The 19,614-nt window shown below is 39.6% G+C and overlaps 1 protein-coding gene across 2 annotated transcripts in view; it reads right to left on the bottom strand.

The window, feature by feature from the left end:
- The window catches only part of cacna1g (calcium channel, voltage-dependent, T type, alpha 1G subunit), a 313,071-nt gene that overhangs the window by 10,093 nt on the left and 283,364 nt on the right, over nucleotides 1-19,614 (bottom strand). For both annotated transcript variants that reach the window (XM_055229674.1, XM_055229673.1), the window contains exons 28-31: nucleotides 17,764-17,834; nucleotides 12,488-12,566; nucleotides 10,885-11,006; nucleotides 7,137-7,601 (exon numbers count right to left, since the gene is read on the bottom strand). In XM_055229674.1, the coding sequence (XP_055085649.1) occupies nucleotides 7,137-7,601; nucleotides 10,885-11,006; nucleotides 12,488-12,566; nucleotides 17,764-17,834 (737 nt within the window). The remainder of the gene's footprint in view (nucleotides 1-7,136; nucleotides 7,602-10,884; nucleotides 11,007-12,487; nucleotides 12,567-17,763; nucleotides 17,835-19,614) is intronic.

Genomic DNA, 19,614 nt, shown 5'->3' with positions numbered 1-19,614 from the left:
GCTTGCCGGGCCGGGGCGGGAGGGCGTAGAAGTGGCAGATAGAGCCAGAGAGGTTGTCCATCAAACTCAACTCGCCAAACTCCATAGAGCCGCGCATGACCAGGGACACCGAGTCGAGAGGCGCCCTCCGCTGGTCGCGCAGTGCAAGGACAGACAGGACACAGAGGTGATGGGACAGGAGGAGGGACAGGTGGACAGAGAAAGAGAAGACATTTATCAGTGAGACACACACAGACAGGAACAAGACAGAACTACATGTATAAAAAGGGTCCAAACTTGTGCTATATTATTATTCCGTTGGAGATGACGACACTGATTACAATAAACAAGTAAATAAGAGCAATAATTTTTACATTTTACACAATTATTTCATTATTTTTAGTACAGATGAAGGCACTGCAGGTTAGGTTGTGTTGTTCTTTACGTCTCTGCTTGACGTAGGAGAATGAACAAGTCGTTTGCCCAAGTCCCGCCTTGAAATTCCCGTTTCCCTCTATCATGGGAGGAGTCATGACCAAACTCCGCCCCTCTTTTTCCCAAACTGACGCTAAAAAACGGATTCGTGCCTTTATCTCCTCAAGGTTTCGCTGGCAGGAGCAAAAGCTTTAACACATTCAGGACTTGGACTTAACCCTCACTCCTTGAAATGCAAAGTACAATATAAATAAATGCTTTGGAATGTTCTACAGTATGGCATTAAACGATCTATCTATCTTGCATTTACTCCAATACAGGTGCTTTTTTTGTTTTAATTGCTTAAAGATAGCTTGGAAAAACCTATATTCTTACTGTGAGTGGGGGTCGTAGCTCCACAGATCTGACCTGTAACCTGGCCTGGTTGTGTCATCTGGTTGTCTCCATGGAGATAGACAACTTCCCATGGTGCAATACGATGGAGCAATCCAGGCAAAATGATAATATCTTCATGGAGACAAGCGAGTGTCGGACCCTTCTCCGGAAAAGTTACATAGTGTGTCTTTAATCAGACTCTCTCTACAGTTAGTGTATTTTTAAAGTCCATAAATCCTCACTTTTTTTCTGTTTATTTATTGTTCTAATCACCAGTCTCCATCAAATAATAAAGATTTTGGTTTTTTTTTGTGTTTTTTTTGTCAAACCAGAAAGTAAAGATGGTGCACTGTTAGCATGCTAGTTGTTGTTAGCATCACCATGACCGCAAAACTCCGCTCTGGCCTCTGAAAGTCGTGAAAAGCACTTATAAACTCATCATGGTGAATAATCAGGATGCTCAGAATGCATAAGATCAGTGAGGAATAACTCTGGATCACTGCAAACTAGTTTTGTTTTTCACATTTGGAGGCAGTAAAAATCAGATCAGGTTTATCCGCACTCTCCTCTGCTTTGGAAACCATCTCCTTCCTCCATCTCAAAAACATGACCAAACTCCGCCCCTCTCTTTCCCAACCTGACGCTGAAAAACTGATTCGTTCCTTTATCTCCTCAAGGTTTGATTACTGCAGTGCCCTCCTCGTCGAGATCCCTGGCAGGAGCAAAAACCTCAACACATTCAGAACTTGGACTTAATCCTCCAGCTGCAGCACTTTGAGATTCACTTGAAATGTAAAATGCAATATAAATAAATGTATTATTATTGTTAAATCGCTTTCAAACCATGCTGTGACGTACTCAGGAAATCTAATAACAAGCCCAGATTGTTCTATACTGTACATTTATTAACTGGAGACAATGGCAAAGTTACATGCACACTCAAAACCAGATTATTATTTGATTTTTGAAGTTATAAGACCATTAAAATCCTATCTAAACCGCAAAATTATCTGATTTCTTTCTGATCACAGTCCCTCTGATACTTGCATCTCTTTTTGCAGTTTGCATGTCATTAAAATGATATGAAAAAGTCCATAAATCAGATAATAATGAGATTTTGGTGTGCGTGTAAACTTTCACACTCAGGGGACTCTAAACCAGGGGTGCCCAAAATATTTTCCATCGTGATCCAAAATGAATACACATTAGCGAGTTTGCACAGAAAAATATGTAATTTCATTGACTTAAAAAATGAGGAAATGGACCGGACTGTCTTTCCACCTCCTGACAGTCTTTTCACTACAAACCTAAATCAAAACAGGTTATTCCTAAAACCTCAGAGCCCCCTTGTGGGCCAAATTAGCCAAGCTGGAGGGCCAAGATCAGCCCGTGGGCCACACTTTGGACACCCCTGCTCTAAACACACCAGTTTAGAGAAGGAGAAACCGGTGTATCCTCATAAACAGCGCAAACATAAAACACTTAAATCTCTTGTGCTTGATTTCTTCCAATGTTTTTGAGTTAAATGTGTCTTTCTCCAGTGCAGATATATTGTTTATGCAGCTCCTGAGGTCAAAATAAGTCAGCTGTGTACTGTCTGCATCTAATTAGAAAGCGTTTTATAGTCCGGTAATCAGAAAGTGCGTGTTAGCTCTCCTCTGGTCTCTGAAAACTGTGAGAAGTGCTTATAAACCCATTGTGGTGAATAATTAGGACGCTCTGAATGCATAAGGTAAGTGAGGAGTAACTTTAGACCACAAACTGTTTATAGTGTTTTGTTTTTTCGCATATAACACCTTTAAATTAGAACAACAGCACTCAGTCTTCATGTTAGAACACTCCTCAATACCCCAGGCTTCCACACGGGGGCACTGCTGCACTGCGTATCGCCTCCCTGCCTCCCTCCTTTCCTTCTCCCACCCGCAGTACAAGAGTCTGGGCCGTGTTTTTAGAGAGAGAAAGTCCCTGCGCTCTGGAAATAGTCTCTTTAGTCGTCAACAAACCCCAGCGGCACCGCTTTCCCATGGCACCCTGACCCCTCCGACTGGCACGTCCTCTCCCCGCGGCACTGGCTAATGTCTGAAATGCTCCTATCTATTTTCTGGACGGGGATGTATTCGGTATTTTGGATCATCATAATATCCTGGTTTATTTTGGTTTAACAGAACTAGAGCTGTGCGGTGTGTGAGTTTCAGTATTTTTGCATATTAAAGGTGTTTTTTGGCTGGAATGTTGCACAGTCCGGTATTAAACTGATGTATCTTGCGTATATTCTTGCTGTGAGCGGGTTTGACTCTCCACAGATCTGACCTGTAACGTTGCCCGATGCAGAGGTGGGCAGAGCAGCCAGAAATTGTACTCGAGTAAAGGTAATGCTACATCAAAATAATATTACTCAAGTAGAAGTGCAAAGAAATGGCCCAAGAAATGACTCAAGTAAGAGTGAAAATGTATGTAAAAGTAACTGTTAGGACGTAACATCTGATTTATAATTTAAAGTTAATGCAGTTTGAAGGAGAAAACATTAAATAATCCACAAAATCTGTTGTTTTCTAAGTATAGACAGAAATGAGACAAACTAAATCATATCTGAAGGAGAGGAGTAAGAAACACAAATGTTCAAATCATTTCATATCGTCAACATAAAACGTTTGTCACTTGTGGGAAAAGTAACCAAAACTTGTATTTAAGTAAAAGTACCGTTACTTCAATGAAAATATTACTCAAGTAGGAGTAAAATTATGCTGCTACAAAAGTACTCAAATGTAACTGAGTAGTATCCACGTCTGCTGGTTTAACATATCACTAAAGTTGTGTTTTTTCTTTCTTTTCAGTAATCCTACATATTTAACGGTGCATGATGTACCCTTTCCAGTGAAGCAGCTCCATGGAAATGTTATTGCTTAGGAATGTTCCACAGTTTGGCATTAAATGAACTAATGAACTAACGAACAAACTAACAAACTAATAAACTGACAGACAATCAATCAATCTATCTATCTATCTATCTATCTATCTATCTATCTATCTATCTATCTATCTATCTATCTATCTATCTATCTATCTATCTATCTATCTATCTATCTATCTATGCATCTATCTATGGATCTATCTATCTGTCTATGCATCTATCTGTCTGTCTGTCTGTCTGTCTGTCTATCTATCTATCTATCTATCTATCTATCTATCTATCTATCTATCTATCTATCTATCTATCTATCTATGCATCTATCTATGGATCTATCTATCTGTCTATGCATCTATCTGTCTGTCTATCTATCTATCTATCTATCTATCTATCTATCTATCTATCTATCTATCTATCTATCTATCTATCTATCTATCCATCAACCAATCCATCTATCCATCAATCTATCTATGCATCTGTCTATCTATCTGTCTGTCTGTCTGTCTGTCTATCTATCTATCCATCCATCAACCAATCCATCTATCTATGCATCTGTCTATCATCCATCTATCTATCTATCTATCTATCTATCTATCTATCTATCTATCTATCTATCTATCTATCTATCTATCTATCTATCTATCTATCTATCTATCTATCTATCTATCTATCCATCTATCCATCTTTTTTTAATTGCTAAAAAAATACCTTGTTAAAACCTATATTCTTACTGTGAGAGGAGTCGCATCTCCACAGATCTGACCTGTAACCTGGCCTGGTGGTGTCATCTGCTTGTCTCCATGGAGATAGACATCTTGCCATAATGTAACAATCCAGACAAAGCGATAATATCTTCATGGAGACAAGTAAGTATCAAACCCTCCACTGGCAAAGTTCCATAATGTGCCTTTTTATAGTCCATAAATCCTCACTTTTTCTGTTTATCACATTGTTCTAACCACCAGTCTGCAACAAATAATAAAGTTTTTTTTTTCTTTTTTTCTCAAAACAGGAAGTAAGGCTGGTGCGCTGTTAGCATGCTAGTTGTTATTAGCACCACCATGACAGCAAAACTCCACTATGTGCCTCTGAAAGTCGTGAAAAGCACTTATAAACTCATCATGGTGAATAAACAGGGTGTTCAGAATGCATACGGTCAATGCATACGGTTTAAAATGAACTACTTTTTTGCTTTTTTTTTCACGTTTGGAGACAGTAAAAATCAGGTACAGCGCCTGATTTTTACGCCCCCTGCTGGCAATGTAACAAATTCTAAAAAAAAGGTAAATTGACTCCTTTCTTCCGACTTATACATTATTCAAAGTTTATCTGCAAAAGTGTCCGAAAGTCGTTTTAAAGCTCTAAATAATGCACAGGACCTTTAAATTACTGTAAGAGCGGCTGAGGTGAGCACTGCACTGGAAATCCATTAAGAGAGACAGACCCAGCAGGTTTCAGTGTGCGACACTCAGGGGTCAGGTGAACGGGGCCGGTGCAGTTTGGCCCCTGACAGGAAGTGACCTAAGCGCTCCTGTGTCCTCTGAAACGCTGACACATCATATAATAATAATAATGATGCTGCTGTCTGTGGTTAAAGTGGATCTATACCATTTACACCCAAATTTGCATTCGGAGTGATGTTTTAAGCTAATATTTTTGAGCAACGTTGTCCAGTTTCATTTTCTTAATCGACGATACGCATACGATTTGGCAGCTTCGTGCTCATGTTCGGTACAAATGAAAAAAAATCTGTAACTTGCCGGCGTGACGTGCAGGTTTCCACAGGAGGGGCCGACAGCTGCGCAAGTTTTTGTCGTGATGACGTTTACGGTGAAGGCAGCTCCTACGGGGAACGGTAACTCGGTGGACAGCAGGCATGGGACGATGAAAATTTGTGTTGCGATTATCACGGCCAAAATAACTGCGATTAACGATTATATCACGATAACGATTAAAGCTGCTGACGGTTTAAAAATGTTATAGATATGATTTTAATTTTAATGTTAAGAATAAGTTCCTTGTTTAAACAGCTTTTGTATAGTTGTGCTTAGTGTTATCAGTGAAAACAGCTATGATTTTCTGACAGAGAACATTGTGAATAAACAAGGGCCCTTGACAGAGATTTGGGGGCCCGGAACGAGAAACCTCACAATTCTGGGCCCCTAAAACCCTGGGGCCTGCGATAACAGACCACTTTGGTGATTATCTTTGTTGGCGATTATCACGATTAAATAAAATGTCCCGCGAATTATTATCATTATTGTGTTCCCCTTTTATCACGATAAACGATATTATTGTTTATAGTCCCATCCTTAGTGGACGGTCAGCGGACTCGTCGTTTTAGATGAATGTTGAGCTTTAAAATGTTCAAATTATAACGTAATGACCCACAGATGTCGTAACTTATGACTTTACAGCAGACACAAGAAAAATATGTCTCCCTCAATAAAAATGAATCAATTAAAGGTGCACTATGCAATTTATCTGATAGAGGGTCAGCCAACTGCTCACCTCAATGGAGATATTATCGTCTGGAATGTTCCACAGTATGACATTTAAGTTGTTTATCTCTATGGAGACTACCAGGTGACGCCAAAAGTGGCCAAGTTACAGGTCAGAGTAGATCCCACTTGCACTTGCAGTAAGAATGTATGTTTTCCCAGGTATTCTAACCAATAAAATCATCTTAAAGTGAATAAATAATCTTTTTTCTATCAGGGAAGAATATGGTCAGACTGACAGAATCAATCTGGCATTTGCTGAATTCCTCGCCAATATGTCTGACAACACAGCTGGACATTTTAGGCATCATTTAAAAGCTTGGGCTCTCGTTTCTAAAACTAATAATGTATGACATAACAAACGTGCTTACATGTTGGGTTTATAACAGCTAGAATCAGCTTTGGATATAACATTTGTGTTCAACTATTGTTTATTGAGCAGAAAGCACTTCACATAATGGATGAAACAGTGGTACTCAGCATTAGGTGCATCAGTACTTAATATTTGTATGATATAAGTTTGTATTTTTACAGAGGGATATCAGTCTAGTCTCCACTTTTTCAGTCATGTCTAGCCAGATTCAGACAGTACCGTCCAATCAGATTTGTTTATTTCAGTGACACGTGTGAAACAACAGAGCTCATTGGCCACCCATTAGTTTGAACAAAATTATACTTCTCTAACCTCAAATTAACAGAGATTAGAGCTTTTCTCATTGATTGTGCAGAAATCCACAATGTTTTTCAGTCCCCTGTAATATTTTTCCTTGTAAGTAGCCATATTTGTTTTGGACCGACCATGCGTGTCCCCGTTTGGCCAATCCGTCCGTCGAACACGTCCATCTGAACTCGAGGAGATTCGCCGTTGACCAGACTCAATATCAACACAAACACCCACATTTTTGGTTGCCCCCCATTGAACTTTAAACAACACTCACCTCATATTGTGCCTCCGTCTCCTCACAGGGCTCCTCACTTTTCACACAGTCTCTCGTTATCTCCGGGACGGGCGAATCTCTCTGCCCTCCCCCTCCCCGTCCTCCTCCTCCTCCTCCGTTTGACCTCCAGGGAGACCCCCCACCACTGCCGCATCTCTCCAAGCCCAACCCGAGAGGCATGAGCTGGGGCGATCGGCAGCCCACGTCCCCCCCTCCTCCTCCACCTCCTGCTCCTCCTCCTGCTGCAGCGATGGCCTCGTTGTGGATCTCCATGTCCAGCTCGCCCTCCATCTCCGCCTCCTCCTTGGCCTCCTTGTTGCTCTCCTCCAGGTGCTTCATGAGGACGGCGATGACCACGTTGACCAGGACGAACTGGGCGGTCAGGACGAAGGAGACGAAGTAGATGGGGGAGACCACGGTGTTGTAGCACGTGCTGGTGTCGTGGGCGCAGTCGCGGAGTGTGTCCTGGTTTAAGATACAAAAATATAGTTACTTGACAAACAAAAACATATGTAAACCACCTTATTTTGTTAAATGAATGTTTAAAATACAGTGTGATTGGTCTAAACAGGTATCCACACTAAAAACTCCACCCCTACAGCCAGGTGTTTGTAACCAGAAACACCTGGCTGTGATCAGGGCAGTCATGGGTGGTGTCACATAGTACTTGAAATTGCAGTGGACACTCTCCCTAGCGTCATCTATATGTTTTACAACTCCACTCTACTTCCTGTAATTTTTCAACGTGTTATTTTTCAACTTTCTTCGCAAACTGCTCCATCATTTTATCCCACCAGATTAAGTCAAAATGAGAAAATAATCTTCACTTTAACGGCACTGTACCTCATTTTTACTGTCTTAAAAACATGAAAAACTGAGCTAGATCATTTTAAACGCTTTGAAATGATCCAAAGTTATTCCAAACTTAGCATATGCATTAAAAAAATTGGTTTATAAGTGCTTTTCACAACTTTCAGAGGCCAGACATGAGTTTTGCCAACACAGGAACAACTAGCATGCTAACAAAGTGGCATAATAGCTGCTTATACAATATATCTGTTCTGGGGCAAGTCATATTTTGCTCAAATACATCGAATATTCAGTTGAAATATTTGCTGGAATTTGATTTTTGGCACATTTCGGTCCTCGTTTGGGTTAGTCCTTGTTTAGAAGTACTAATTGCGTAGTTCTGTTTAAGACCTGGTTTAGATCTGGCGGTACTCGCAAAACCAAATATTTTCTGAGGTGGTACTTTGTGTGAAAAGTTTGAGAAGCACTGATTTAGACCCCATGTGATATATTTTCTTAAGTACTGTATTTTCCGAACTGTAAATCATTCTTTTTTTCATAGTTTGGGGGTGCGACTTATACTCAGATGCGACTTATATGAGAAATTATAAGTACATAGTTTCATGTAATTGTGTTACATTAGCGCACTGCTGTACTGCTATTCAGCCTGTTGTTATTATTATACTTGCTTTTAAAGCTAAAATGTCTGTTCTTCGTCTCGGATTTTGTAAAATAAATGTCCCCCAAAAACGTGACTTATACTCCAGTGCGACTTATATATGTTTTTTTCTTCATTATTATGCATTTTTTTTGCTGGTGCGACTTATACTCTGGAGCGACTTATAGTCCGGAAAATACGGTAATTATATCGTCATCCACTGATGTCTCTACTCACCTGTTTCAAACTGTATGTATGTAAAATATATGCATTCAACTGTACGTTTAATTTCCTGGTTTATATATTGATGTCACATGATGTCAAGTAAACAGCTGTTTCCGTTCACTTCCTGTCATAAGTCATTATACTAAACACACAATCAAATGCAGTTTGAACGTGGCCATCTGTCAGGGCCAAACTGTGCCAAAATAGTTATGGAGAGGGTACCGGGACATTAGCCGAGGGAAGCTGCCATATGGGCTACGCTAATGCTTCTCAAACTATAGGAAGAACCAGAAGAACTTCAATTATCAGATCACTGTTTTGGGCTTTTAAGTACACGATAATGCTTTTTCTTCATAAACCACATACCGGGAGTTGTGTTTTACTTTATCTATGCCTGAGAAATCTTGGTTATTTAGGTTGGCTTTACTAGCAGTATCTTCAGAGCGATTAGAAGTGGGTTTAACCTTGTTTTTAAATGACGTGTGATAGTAGCGGGAGTCACTTTGCACTTTGGTCTATGGGCCTACCTGAAGTACAAGAATGATTTATGGTACTCTATAGCCTCGTTTCCATTAGTTTACTTTGGCACGGATTGGTGTGGGCCGCAAGTGTCTAAAGTGAACTGTACCGTCCCGTTTAAGGATGGCTACACAAGAAACAAGATGATTGGACAAGACAGAATGCAGACTCAGGATGGTAAAAAGCAGATATAAACAAAAAAAAAGGATTATTTCTCACCAAACACAGACTGGATCTTATGATAAATCCCTGTATTTCGTATAGTATGGATTGAACAATAAACAATAATAACGTTTATCATGATAAAAAGGCTAGACAATAATCATGGGACATTTTATATCCCGTATTTTCTGGAGTATAAGTCGCACCAGCCAAAAATGTATAATAATTAAGAAAAAAAAAAAAATCACATATAAATCGCGTCTGAGTATAAATCGTACCCCGGCCAAACTATGAAAAAAGTGCAATTTATAATCCAGAAAATACGATAATTGTGATAATCCCCAATAGGGCCAATCACCATTAAAAACCGAATTCGCCCTGATCATCCCGTGTTTAAACGTAGAACCCTTTCATAATATTAAAATTATAATGACTCATATCCATAACATTTTTAAACTTTTAGCAACTTTAATAATTATCATGATATAATTGTTAATCGTTCTAATTTTGGCCATGATAATCAGGACACCATATTTCAATATTGTCCCATGCCGAATTTCCAATACGCTTAGCAAAACACAGCTAGCACGTTAGCAGCTGCCGTTTCGCGTTTATCGATGCACGGAACTTGCGTAAAGATTTTAAAAAAAACTGATATTTCCAGTGCATAATACATCTAACATGAGCCAACCCCAATGCATTACATAAAGAGACATTAAAATGCGGTGTAGAGGAGCAAAGAAGTGAAATAAACGCAGAAAAAACGATAAACAGGAAGTAGTTTAGCGTTTAGTCTAGCTTTGCCATGTCTCACAGCGCCACAGACTTGGAAATACTAAACATCTTTTTGTGAATCGCTGAGATCGACCTTAAGGAGGAGCCGCACCAAACCGACCCGCGCCAAGGCACCCGCAAGTGCGCCGGCCAATGGAAAAAAGGCTTACGTAACCTATTTGTTTTACCTGGAATGTTCCACAGCATAGCATTAAACATATCCATCCTGCGTTTATTCAGTTACAGGTGTTTTTATCGCCAAAAATACCTTGTATGTGACGTGCAACTTAAACTGGTGATGAGAGCGATAAGTTTAATGCCACTGTGGAACATTCCAGGCAACACAATAGCATTTCAATGGAGACAAACAGGTAGCGGACGCTCTAAAGTTGTATCATGTAACGTTTTGTAATCTAGCACTTTACGCAATCTTTCCTACAAATGTTTTTTCAGGCATAAAACTGTTGAAATGATCACACCATTGTGCATTCAACAGGCTAATGAGAGAAGGATAATAAACACATTTCTTAGGTTCAATATTCATTCATCTCAGGTAGCGTCCAAGCAGGAAAAGTGGTTACAGTGTCTTGCCCAAGGACACGATGGCTGATGTGACCGTACCTTCATAATGCCGTTCCAGTTGTCCCCGGTGGAGACCCTGAAGAGCAGCAGGAAGGCCATGCCGAAGTTCTTGAAGGTGGCGTAGCGACCCAGACCTTCACACGGGTGGAGCTCGTCACAGACTGTGGAGAAGACGTCGTCAGTGTTGCAAATGATATTATTTTTCTTTGTGATAAATAAACAAATGCGTGTGTTTGGTAGAATCGCAACACCTAACCAAAGAGATGTCTGCGTAATCCCTCAGTCTTCCAGGTCTGATCCATAGTTAGTTAAATCTGTCAACTGGATAAAACGTAGGAGTGAAGACGTTTCGCTGCTCATCCAAGCCGCTTCTTCAGTTCTGGTCAGATTACTGGTTGACACTACTTTATATATATCTGAACGGAGGAACTAATGAAGAGTGCACTGAATGTTACCTTGGAGAAAGCTCTTCTTGACCACAGTCTGTTGTACATCTCCAACTCAAAGACACTAACCACTCCTTTGAACACAGTGAAGTTCAGATCTTAACCAGAGAAAAGACACGATATCTCCCCCACAGACCCAAAGAAAACAAAGGAAACAAAGCGAACAATTACGTGAGCCAGTAGGGCCATTAAAGGTTGAATGGAGGCCATTAAGGCTCCTTTCAGACAGATATAAAACAGTGTTCACCAGCAATCTGACCAAAACTGAAGAAGCGGCTTGGATGAGCAGAGAAACGTCTTCACTCCTACAACTTTTTGTTCAGCTGGCAGATTTAACTTTGGCTTTTACTATTAACCAAAGACATATTGAAGGTGCGACAGTAGCTCAGTGGGTACAGAGTTGGTCCACCTAAGGCTAGCGGTTTGAAAATGTGACCAAGTAATTGTGCATATAAAGGCTTTGTTCATCTCCAGAGCTCACATAATACACATAATGGAATACCGTTCTATTATTTTGCGAATTAATTAATGATATCTGCGGTATAACTGAGCAACGTTCATGATACATACACTATAGTCAAAGGTTATTATTTAGTATTTCAGGATTTTTTTTTAATGTTTACTGCTTTTTACATTGTAGATACAAACTGTAAACATCAAATATACGAAGCAAGATCTGTGGAATTATATAGGAAATTAAAAAAACAAACAAAAACAACCAAACATGTCTTATATTTTAGATTCAGAATCCTCAAAACAGCCCCCGTTTGCTTCGTCGACAGCGCTGAAAACCCTTGGCCTTCCCTCAATGAGCTTCATGATAATGTCTCCGTAGTTTCCACTTCTCAGCTGTGCCTTGTCAGGATTCATTAGTGGAATCCCAAGAGTGTGCGAAGAAGTGATTCAAGCGAAAGGTGGAATTCAAAATATAAAACAAGCTTTGAGTTATTTCACTGTTTTTTGTTTACTACACTGCATATGTGTTCATTCATGGTCGTGATGTCTTCAGTGAGAATCTACAGTGTAAACAGTCACGGAAATACAAAAGTGTGTCCAAACTTTTGACAAGTAGTGTACACACAGTATCTTAAACTAGTCAGTACACGCTCTCTTTAAACCGTAGTACTTCTTTCTGCAGCTGTCTTGCTTATTGTTGCGTAACGGTGGCACTTTGAACCAAACTAGTGCATCCTTACTCAAATCCCCGAACAGCTCCACTCCCAGCGCCGCGAAGATGAAGAAGAGGAGCATGAAGAGGAGACCTAGATTCCCCACCTGCAACACACAACAAAAGCGAGTCAGAGAGACAGTCATACACTGTTTTTATGTTAAAGTTAGAAATTATAAAATTGCAGAGAAGAAAATGAAACTCATGGGTCTGAAAGTCTGACATTTTGAACATAAAAGTCATTGTTTCCTGAGCGGAAGTCGAAAAAGTACAGCACAATGAAGAGCAAGTATATAAGTAAAAAAATGAGTTTGTACTTACATATTTACTGTGTGTTGGTTGGTGTTTTATGCAAGGTGCTATATACATATTTAAAGCCACTAAATGTAACTTTTTAGCTGCAAAATAGACGAAAAAGCATGTTTTTTTTTGGTTGTTTTATTGCACTGACACAAACTTGACTCTTGTTAGGCGGCCTCCTGATTTTTTCCATAGAAATGTTGTTTGTTTTGTGATAATCTACCACAATATGACATAAAACTTATTTAACTCCATTGAGACTGTTGCAAAGTATGGTTTTAACTTTGTATTTCTGCAGGTGACACGCTACTTCCAGAAAGTTACATACTGTACCTTTACAACAAGCATGTAATAAAGAACAATTTTGTCGCAATATTGTAAACACTGCTCTTAGGGTCAAAGTGAGACCAAAGTGTGCTGTCTGCATTTAATTATAGACCATTATTATTGTCCGCAAACCAGGAAGCAAGGCTGGTGTGCTCTTAGCATTACCAATAACAGCAAAACTTCGCTCTAGCCTGTTGTGAAAGTTGTGAAAAGCGCTATAAAACTACAAAAATCACTGACACTTTTAAATCTTCAGTAGCCCCTATAATTCTTAAGTTATACTCACCAGATTTTAGCAGTAAATAAACTGAACCTTCTAAGATTTTTGGCAATAAATACAGTTAGAATGTTCACTTAAACTTTAACTTATCGCTACTTAAACTAGAGGAAGTAAAAATGTCCAAACTTTTAAAAATAATGTTTTTTAAGTGTCCACCATTTTCATTTTCGCCCTGAACAGCCTGATCCAACACACTTTACATAACATTTGAAAGCATTTCCGGCTTATGGCTCTAATTTGATCCTCGATATTACGTTTTAACTCGTTTATTGTCTGAGGTTTATTCACAAACACCTTTTCTTTAAGATCGCCCCACAGGAAGAAATCAGGACTAGTCAGGTCTGTGGAGATCACATACTGCCCCCTGTCATTGAAAACCGCTCAAAGTACCACTGTACAATGAGGGTTTGTTCCTCGGTGCTGTATTTGCTCAGATTAATGTCAGAAGAGTCGTTCTAAATGCTCTGGAAAATAAAATAAAAATATTTAGAAACAAAAGAGTTATGGATTTTTTTCTAACTGTCAGTGACTTTTGGGCCACCCTGTATAACTGAATGACTGATGGATGCTAGAAACACATTAATACTGTTTCCACGGAGATAAATGGGTTTAATTTCATACTTTTAAACATTCCAGACAAAGCAATAGCATCTTCATGGAGACAAGGATCCCAAGAGCACACGTTTATTCTATTTCTGTGCGTTTATATAACTTAAATGGCCCATATTATGCTATTTTCTAATGTATTTTACAATATTTTCTCTTCATCAAAAGCATATCTGCTCAAAAGGGTATATTTTGCGTAATATAAAGCCTCTAAACGTTTCATACGCATTGTTATGTATATAGCCTACTTCTATGCGAGTATAAAGCTTAAAATCTATGGCATCAGAAAACCCATATCCGTCGCTGCCGGCTACATTAATACTTTACATTTTCTTTTTCAGTCTCTTCAGCTGCTGAGATTAATGATGAGAGTTCAAAAAGAAAGATATATGAAACACTGCTGCAACACCTTTTCGTTTTCCCCCCGAAACACCGCCGAAGCCGCTACAATTTGACAACGCGTAACCAAACTTCTTGAAATCCACCCGCCAGCCTTCAAAACAAACCCCACAGCCTATACTCCCGCTCTCAACTCCGCAGGGGCCCCGGTTACGCAAAGACACGGGTCCCCAGAGTTAGAGGGGTCCTCCTGGGAGCCAACAACGCCCCAAAACAGCCAAACATTCGCAGGAGAAGGAGGAGAAGTGGATTATGGGGACAGTTTTGGAAGGGAATGGAATTTTAATGGATTTAACCCTGTGGAGCTCTGGTGTCATTTCAAAGTAAACTGCGCTTAAAGATGCATTATGTAACTTTTCAGGTAAAGGGTCTGCCACCTGCTTATTTCCATTATTGCTTGGATGGGAATGTTCCAGATTCCAGATTTTTTTCCATGTAGTTGAGTAAAATTTGGCTTTTTATATAAGCAGCTCTTGTGCTCTTATTGAACAAACTCCGCTCTGGCCTCTAAAAGTTGTCAAAAGCACTTATAAACTCATCTCTGAGAAGAATTAAGATGTTCTCAATGCAAAAGTCAAACAAGGAATAACTTTAGACCTCTGCATTTTAAAATAAAGTATTTAAGATAGCAAAGATCAGATACCGCACTTATTTTACCTCATACTTCATTCGATTATGGGTGTTTCTGTTGCATTCTAACTAAGTGGGCTCCCTTCTCCGCAGTTCTGACCTGTAACTTGTGACAGTGGCGTGGTAGTACCATATATTTGTGTCCTCGTAAGCTTACTGCCATACTGTGCAACATTCAAGGCAAAGCAACAACATCTCCAAAGTTCAGAGCACTTTTAAGTTGACGACTCTGCCAAAATGGAAATCAAGAACGTACGCTATCGATGGGATGTCGTTTAGCTAAAAGTATTGCATCAACCCAGAGATGACAAGAGGTATTTCGGACGTTAAACACTGCTAAACTAATTTAACTTCACACCTAGAAGCAATAATGTTGGTGCACTAAGCCCTATCCTCTTGTTGTTTCTTCTTCACCTCTTGTGTCTTCATCAATCAATCAGTTTTACTTAGTTTACCTGTGGTCTGTTCATTGCTATTCTCAGGTTGTCCCTTTCTCTCACTCTCACTTAACTCATGTCGGCATTACTATTTGTCGCAGTATTGGCCCCCAGCCATACAGCTCAGCTCATCTGACCGGACAGCTCCTTCACCTTCCTTAATGACTTCCTCACAACTTCAACTGCCTCGGTGACTTCCTTGGCTGACTGGATGATTCCCTCCATCACCTTCCAGCCCTTCACCTGTCAGATTTACTTACTACGTCTTCATCGACCTGGAAAACATCCTCACGATTGGAAGACTCCTTCACCTGTCGGCATGACTCCATTTTAAAGTATAACGTTGAGGTACAGTCTTCCAAAACTTGAACTAGTCTCGGTCAGGACTACCTCACTAGAGGATTTTACCTTTGGTGCCTATGTTTAAGGTTGATGAGGAAAACCGGTGTGTCGGGAAGAAACTCACCAAGACGTGCAAACTCCGAAAAGAAAGGCCCGGGTACTCATGTAGGAAGCGATTGCAGAACGGGTGGAGTTGAAAGACGTTTGACGAATGGTTTGATGAATGAAGGTGCAAATGTTACAAAGGAGCCATCCAGTACTTATACTCAAAGAAAGGTACTATCTATAGAAGGCTGGATCTATGAGGACTTATACTGAGTTTAAATACTGCTCATACAAGGTCATAAATGGGTAGACCGTTGCCAGAAGGTAGAATACGTCACTGAAAAGAAGTCTTGCAGATGTCTTTTGTCACAGAACAAAAGTAACAGGTGTCAGTGAAGACATCTTAAAATAAGGATGTGTAGCATTTTTACTGAGAAACAAATTCACCTCAATGTTTAAGATGCACAGTATTCAACACAAAGTTTAAGAGTAAAGTAATGAAACAAAAAAAAAAATCATGTTTTCAGCCTGGAAATCCAACCTGGAACCTTCTTGTTGTGAAGCATGAATGAAAGCCACTCCGCCACCTGCCAAGATGATGCTCTTACCCCTTCACCTGCCTCGATGATTCCCTTCGCCTTCGCCTGTCTTGATGAATAAAGCTGACCACTCGTATTTTTGGGAAAAATCTAAATGAAAAATGTAAGCTATCACTTGTATGTTGTTAGGTAAAAAGCATTCCATTGTATCAGAAGTCATTATCTACTTTTAAAACTCGTGCAATCGTTCCATCTTGGAGGAAAAACGCTGGACCACCGAGCCATATCCTCTGGTTCTTTCTACTTCACCTTTTGTGTCTTCCTCAATTAATCAGGTATATTTAGTTACCTGTGGTGCGTTCATTGCTATTCCCAGGTTGTTCCTCTCCTTCGCTCTCGCCGAAATCACGGACACATTTTTGCAGAGTTAGCCCATAGAAGGACTAGTTCAAAGCTACGAGTCGGTCACTTGTTCACCTGCCTGGTCAACTCCCTCAAAGACTTTTGATTCTTGGCCCAAGTCCTAATCTGGCCCATGTCCAATTCTTCTGCTGTGTTGTCAGTTTGGGCCGGGCCCGTGTCCAGGATGAGCATGTGTTGTCGCATATACTTTCTGAGGATGATTGACAGCTGCTCTAGCACGTTAAGATCAGCCAACGTCGTGTTTTTTTTGTTTTTTTTCTCTCAAGCAGGCCTGTCACGATAAGGCATGATATATTGTCAAAGCAAATATAGACGCTAAACGATAATACCAAACCATAAAGCAGAAATATCCTCCAAAAATGATTGCAAATGCACAATATTGTTAAAAAAATATGAGCTGCAATAAATAAAAACACGAATGCAACACTTAGTAGTACTTTTTTTGGTATTGGTTATATAATGAGTCATAGAAGTTCTAATATCATCATAGTACAGTTAAAAAAAGAAAAATCCTACCTGTACAAAGAAAAAGTACCAACAATAAATAAATAAATACCAATGACCCCCCAAAATTACAGCTCCATTTGTCACGTACTAAACGATAAGTCGATATAATATTTATCGTGACAGCTCCCGAGCAAATAAAGTGGTGAAATATGTGTGAGGGGAGGAAGTAAAGTATATGCATGAAGGTGTATTGCTGTTAAATGGAGCAAGGGGAATGCAACATGGCTAGGTTGGTCTGATTACATTAGTAGCTTTAACTGCTACGGTGCAAACCCATGGATATCTACAGTATTGGTTAATTGTTTGGCTACATCTTTGTAAAGTCTTACGTTCCGACCGTGGCATCAGGGGCGTCAGGTTTATATGCAAAGTCTACGGGATGCTATTGGTATCAAACTAGAGTCCCTGAGGAAGTATCTGCTTTAGAGACACAGAACAAAACAAATGACACTGAGATAACGGTACAAACCTGAGGCAGAGCTTGCATAACAGTGTCCAGCAAGGCCCTCATCCCGACGGCCATTTTGAGCAGCTTCAACACTGTGGGATCAAAAAAAACAAACAAGAAAATACACAAATATTTAAAAGCGGGTTGCGACAGGAGAGACCTTGAAGTTTTGCTAATGTGTGTGCGGTAGCCTGAAGTTAATGCGACGTAGCGTTAGCCTAGCAGTTAGCAAATTGTTCAATAATAGACTTTCTTACTGTAACGATTAGCATTAGCCATTAAGCGTTACGCACTGCAATCAAACGGTAGCTAACTCGAACCTCGCTGAGCCATCACGTTGGTTTAGCTTTACATTTCTGCCATCACGCGGTAATTCACACTGTTGTTACGCCGTTGGGAGAGACATTTTAACCATTTAATATGTTTGGTTTCCTGAAGTTAGCCTTAGCATCGCAGTTACCAAATTGGTCAATAATAGACTTTCTTACTTTAACGATTAGCATTAGCATTAAGCGTTACGCACACACCAATCAGAAGTTAGCGGAGTCAAGTCGCACAGTGCCAATAAGAAGGTTTACGGTTAGATTCCTGCATTAGACGATTCACTTCACCGTCTTGACTTTGATAATTAGATGTGTGAATATTTGCAGTTAGTTAACGATGAACTAAGAATATATAAATATGAGTAAATGTGTATTATAACTTCTTTTTTTTTAATCAGTGTACAATCCTTTTACATCTCACTAAACTACACGTGCTAGCTCTTCCTTAGCCTCTTCTCTCCCTCATAAGCCGCTTCATCATGAGTTCATTGCTATTTTCAGGTGAGGCGTATCCATCATGGCCGCCGCTCCTCTCTCTGATCATTTATTCCTGGCTCGGTTCACTTTGTCACGGGTCTAGTTCAGTCAGTGTCACCTTAGTGGACCCACCTCTTCCTTCTTTCTTTCTTTCTTTCTTCTTTCGACCAGTGTGTATATATTAGGAATAGTCTGATATTTGTCGATTTTTGCTGTTGTGGGCGCTAACCAATATTTGTCGATATGTAAAAAAAAAAAAACAATATTTAATCTGGGATATAATTTGTTTTTTCACTCATGAGTCTGCTCAAAAAGACAAATCAAATGCATTGAGGACAAGCTGGGATTGATACATAATTTGTGATATCAGCCCTGGGAAAATCCTTCGATAAACGATACCTGATAAACGATAAACCATCCCTAGTATTTATAGTAACAACTTAATTCAACCTCAAATTATTCGATATTGTAGGACTATTTATTTTGTTTCATTCACACATTAAAATAAACATGTTTGTTGAAGCAAAGATGAGTCGTAACCAACCTAAAGGCCAGTGATACAAAGCCTATAGCAAGGGTGTCCAAACTACGGCCCTGGGACCAAACGCGGCCCTCAGACCATTTTTATTGGCCCTCAGACCTTCTGCTGACCTGGCCCAATTGTTCATACAGACGTTTTCTTAGCAATTTAAGAATTTCTAGTGCTATAACCTCAATAATATCACATTTCATTGTGAAACAGACATAAAATGAACGTTCAAAGCTTTATTAAAAGGTATAGTGATGACGATAAAACTATGTCAAATGCACCCAACAGAACTCAGAGTATTGACTGTGGCCCTCCGCTTCGAATGTTTTAAAAGTAATAAAAGTTTGGATAGCCATGGCCTATAGGTTTGTATATATTCAGCTGTCTTGATCAGATCATTTCTAACGTTAAGACGATGTGTATTATGCCTTTTCTGGTATTCAGGGATCCATTATTTCCACATTTTGTTCATTGTAAACTTAAAATCTCTTCTAGGCCTATTCTGCCAAATCAACTTTTTAGAGCTTTTAAGCCTGTTATAGA

This window comes from Periophthalmus magnuspinnatus, chromosome 19 (genome assembly GCF_009829125.3).
Source record: "Periophthalmus magnuspinnatus isolate fPerMag1 chromosome 19, fPerMag1.2.pri, whole genome shotgun sequence".
Classification (NCBI taxonomy): Eukaryota; Metazoa; Chordata; class Actinopteri; order Gobiiformes; family Gobiidae; genus Periophthalmus; species Periophthalmus magnuspinnatus.
Note: the sequence above shows the minus strand (reverse complement) of the source record. Positions and strands in the feature narration are given on the sequence as shown.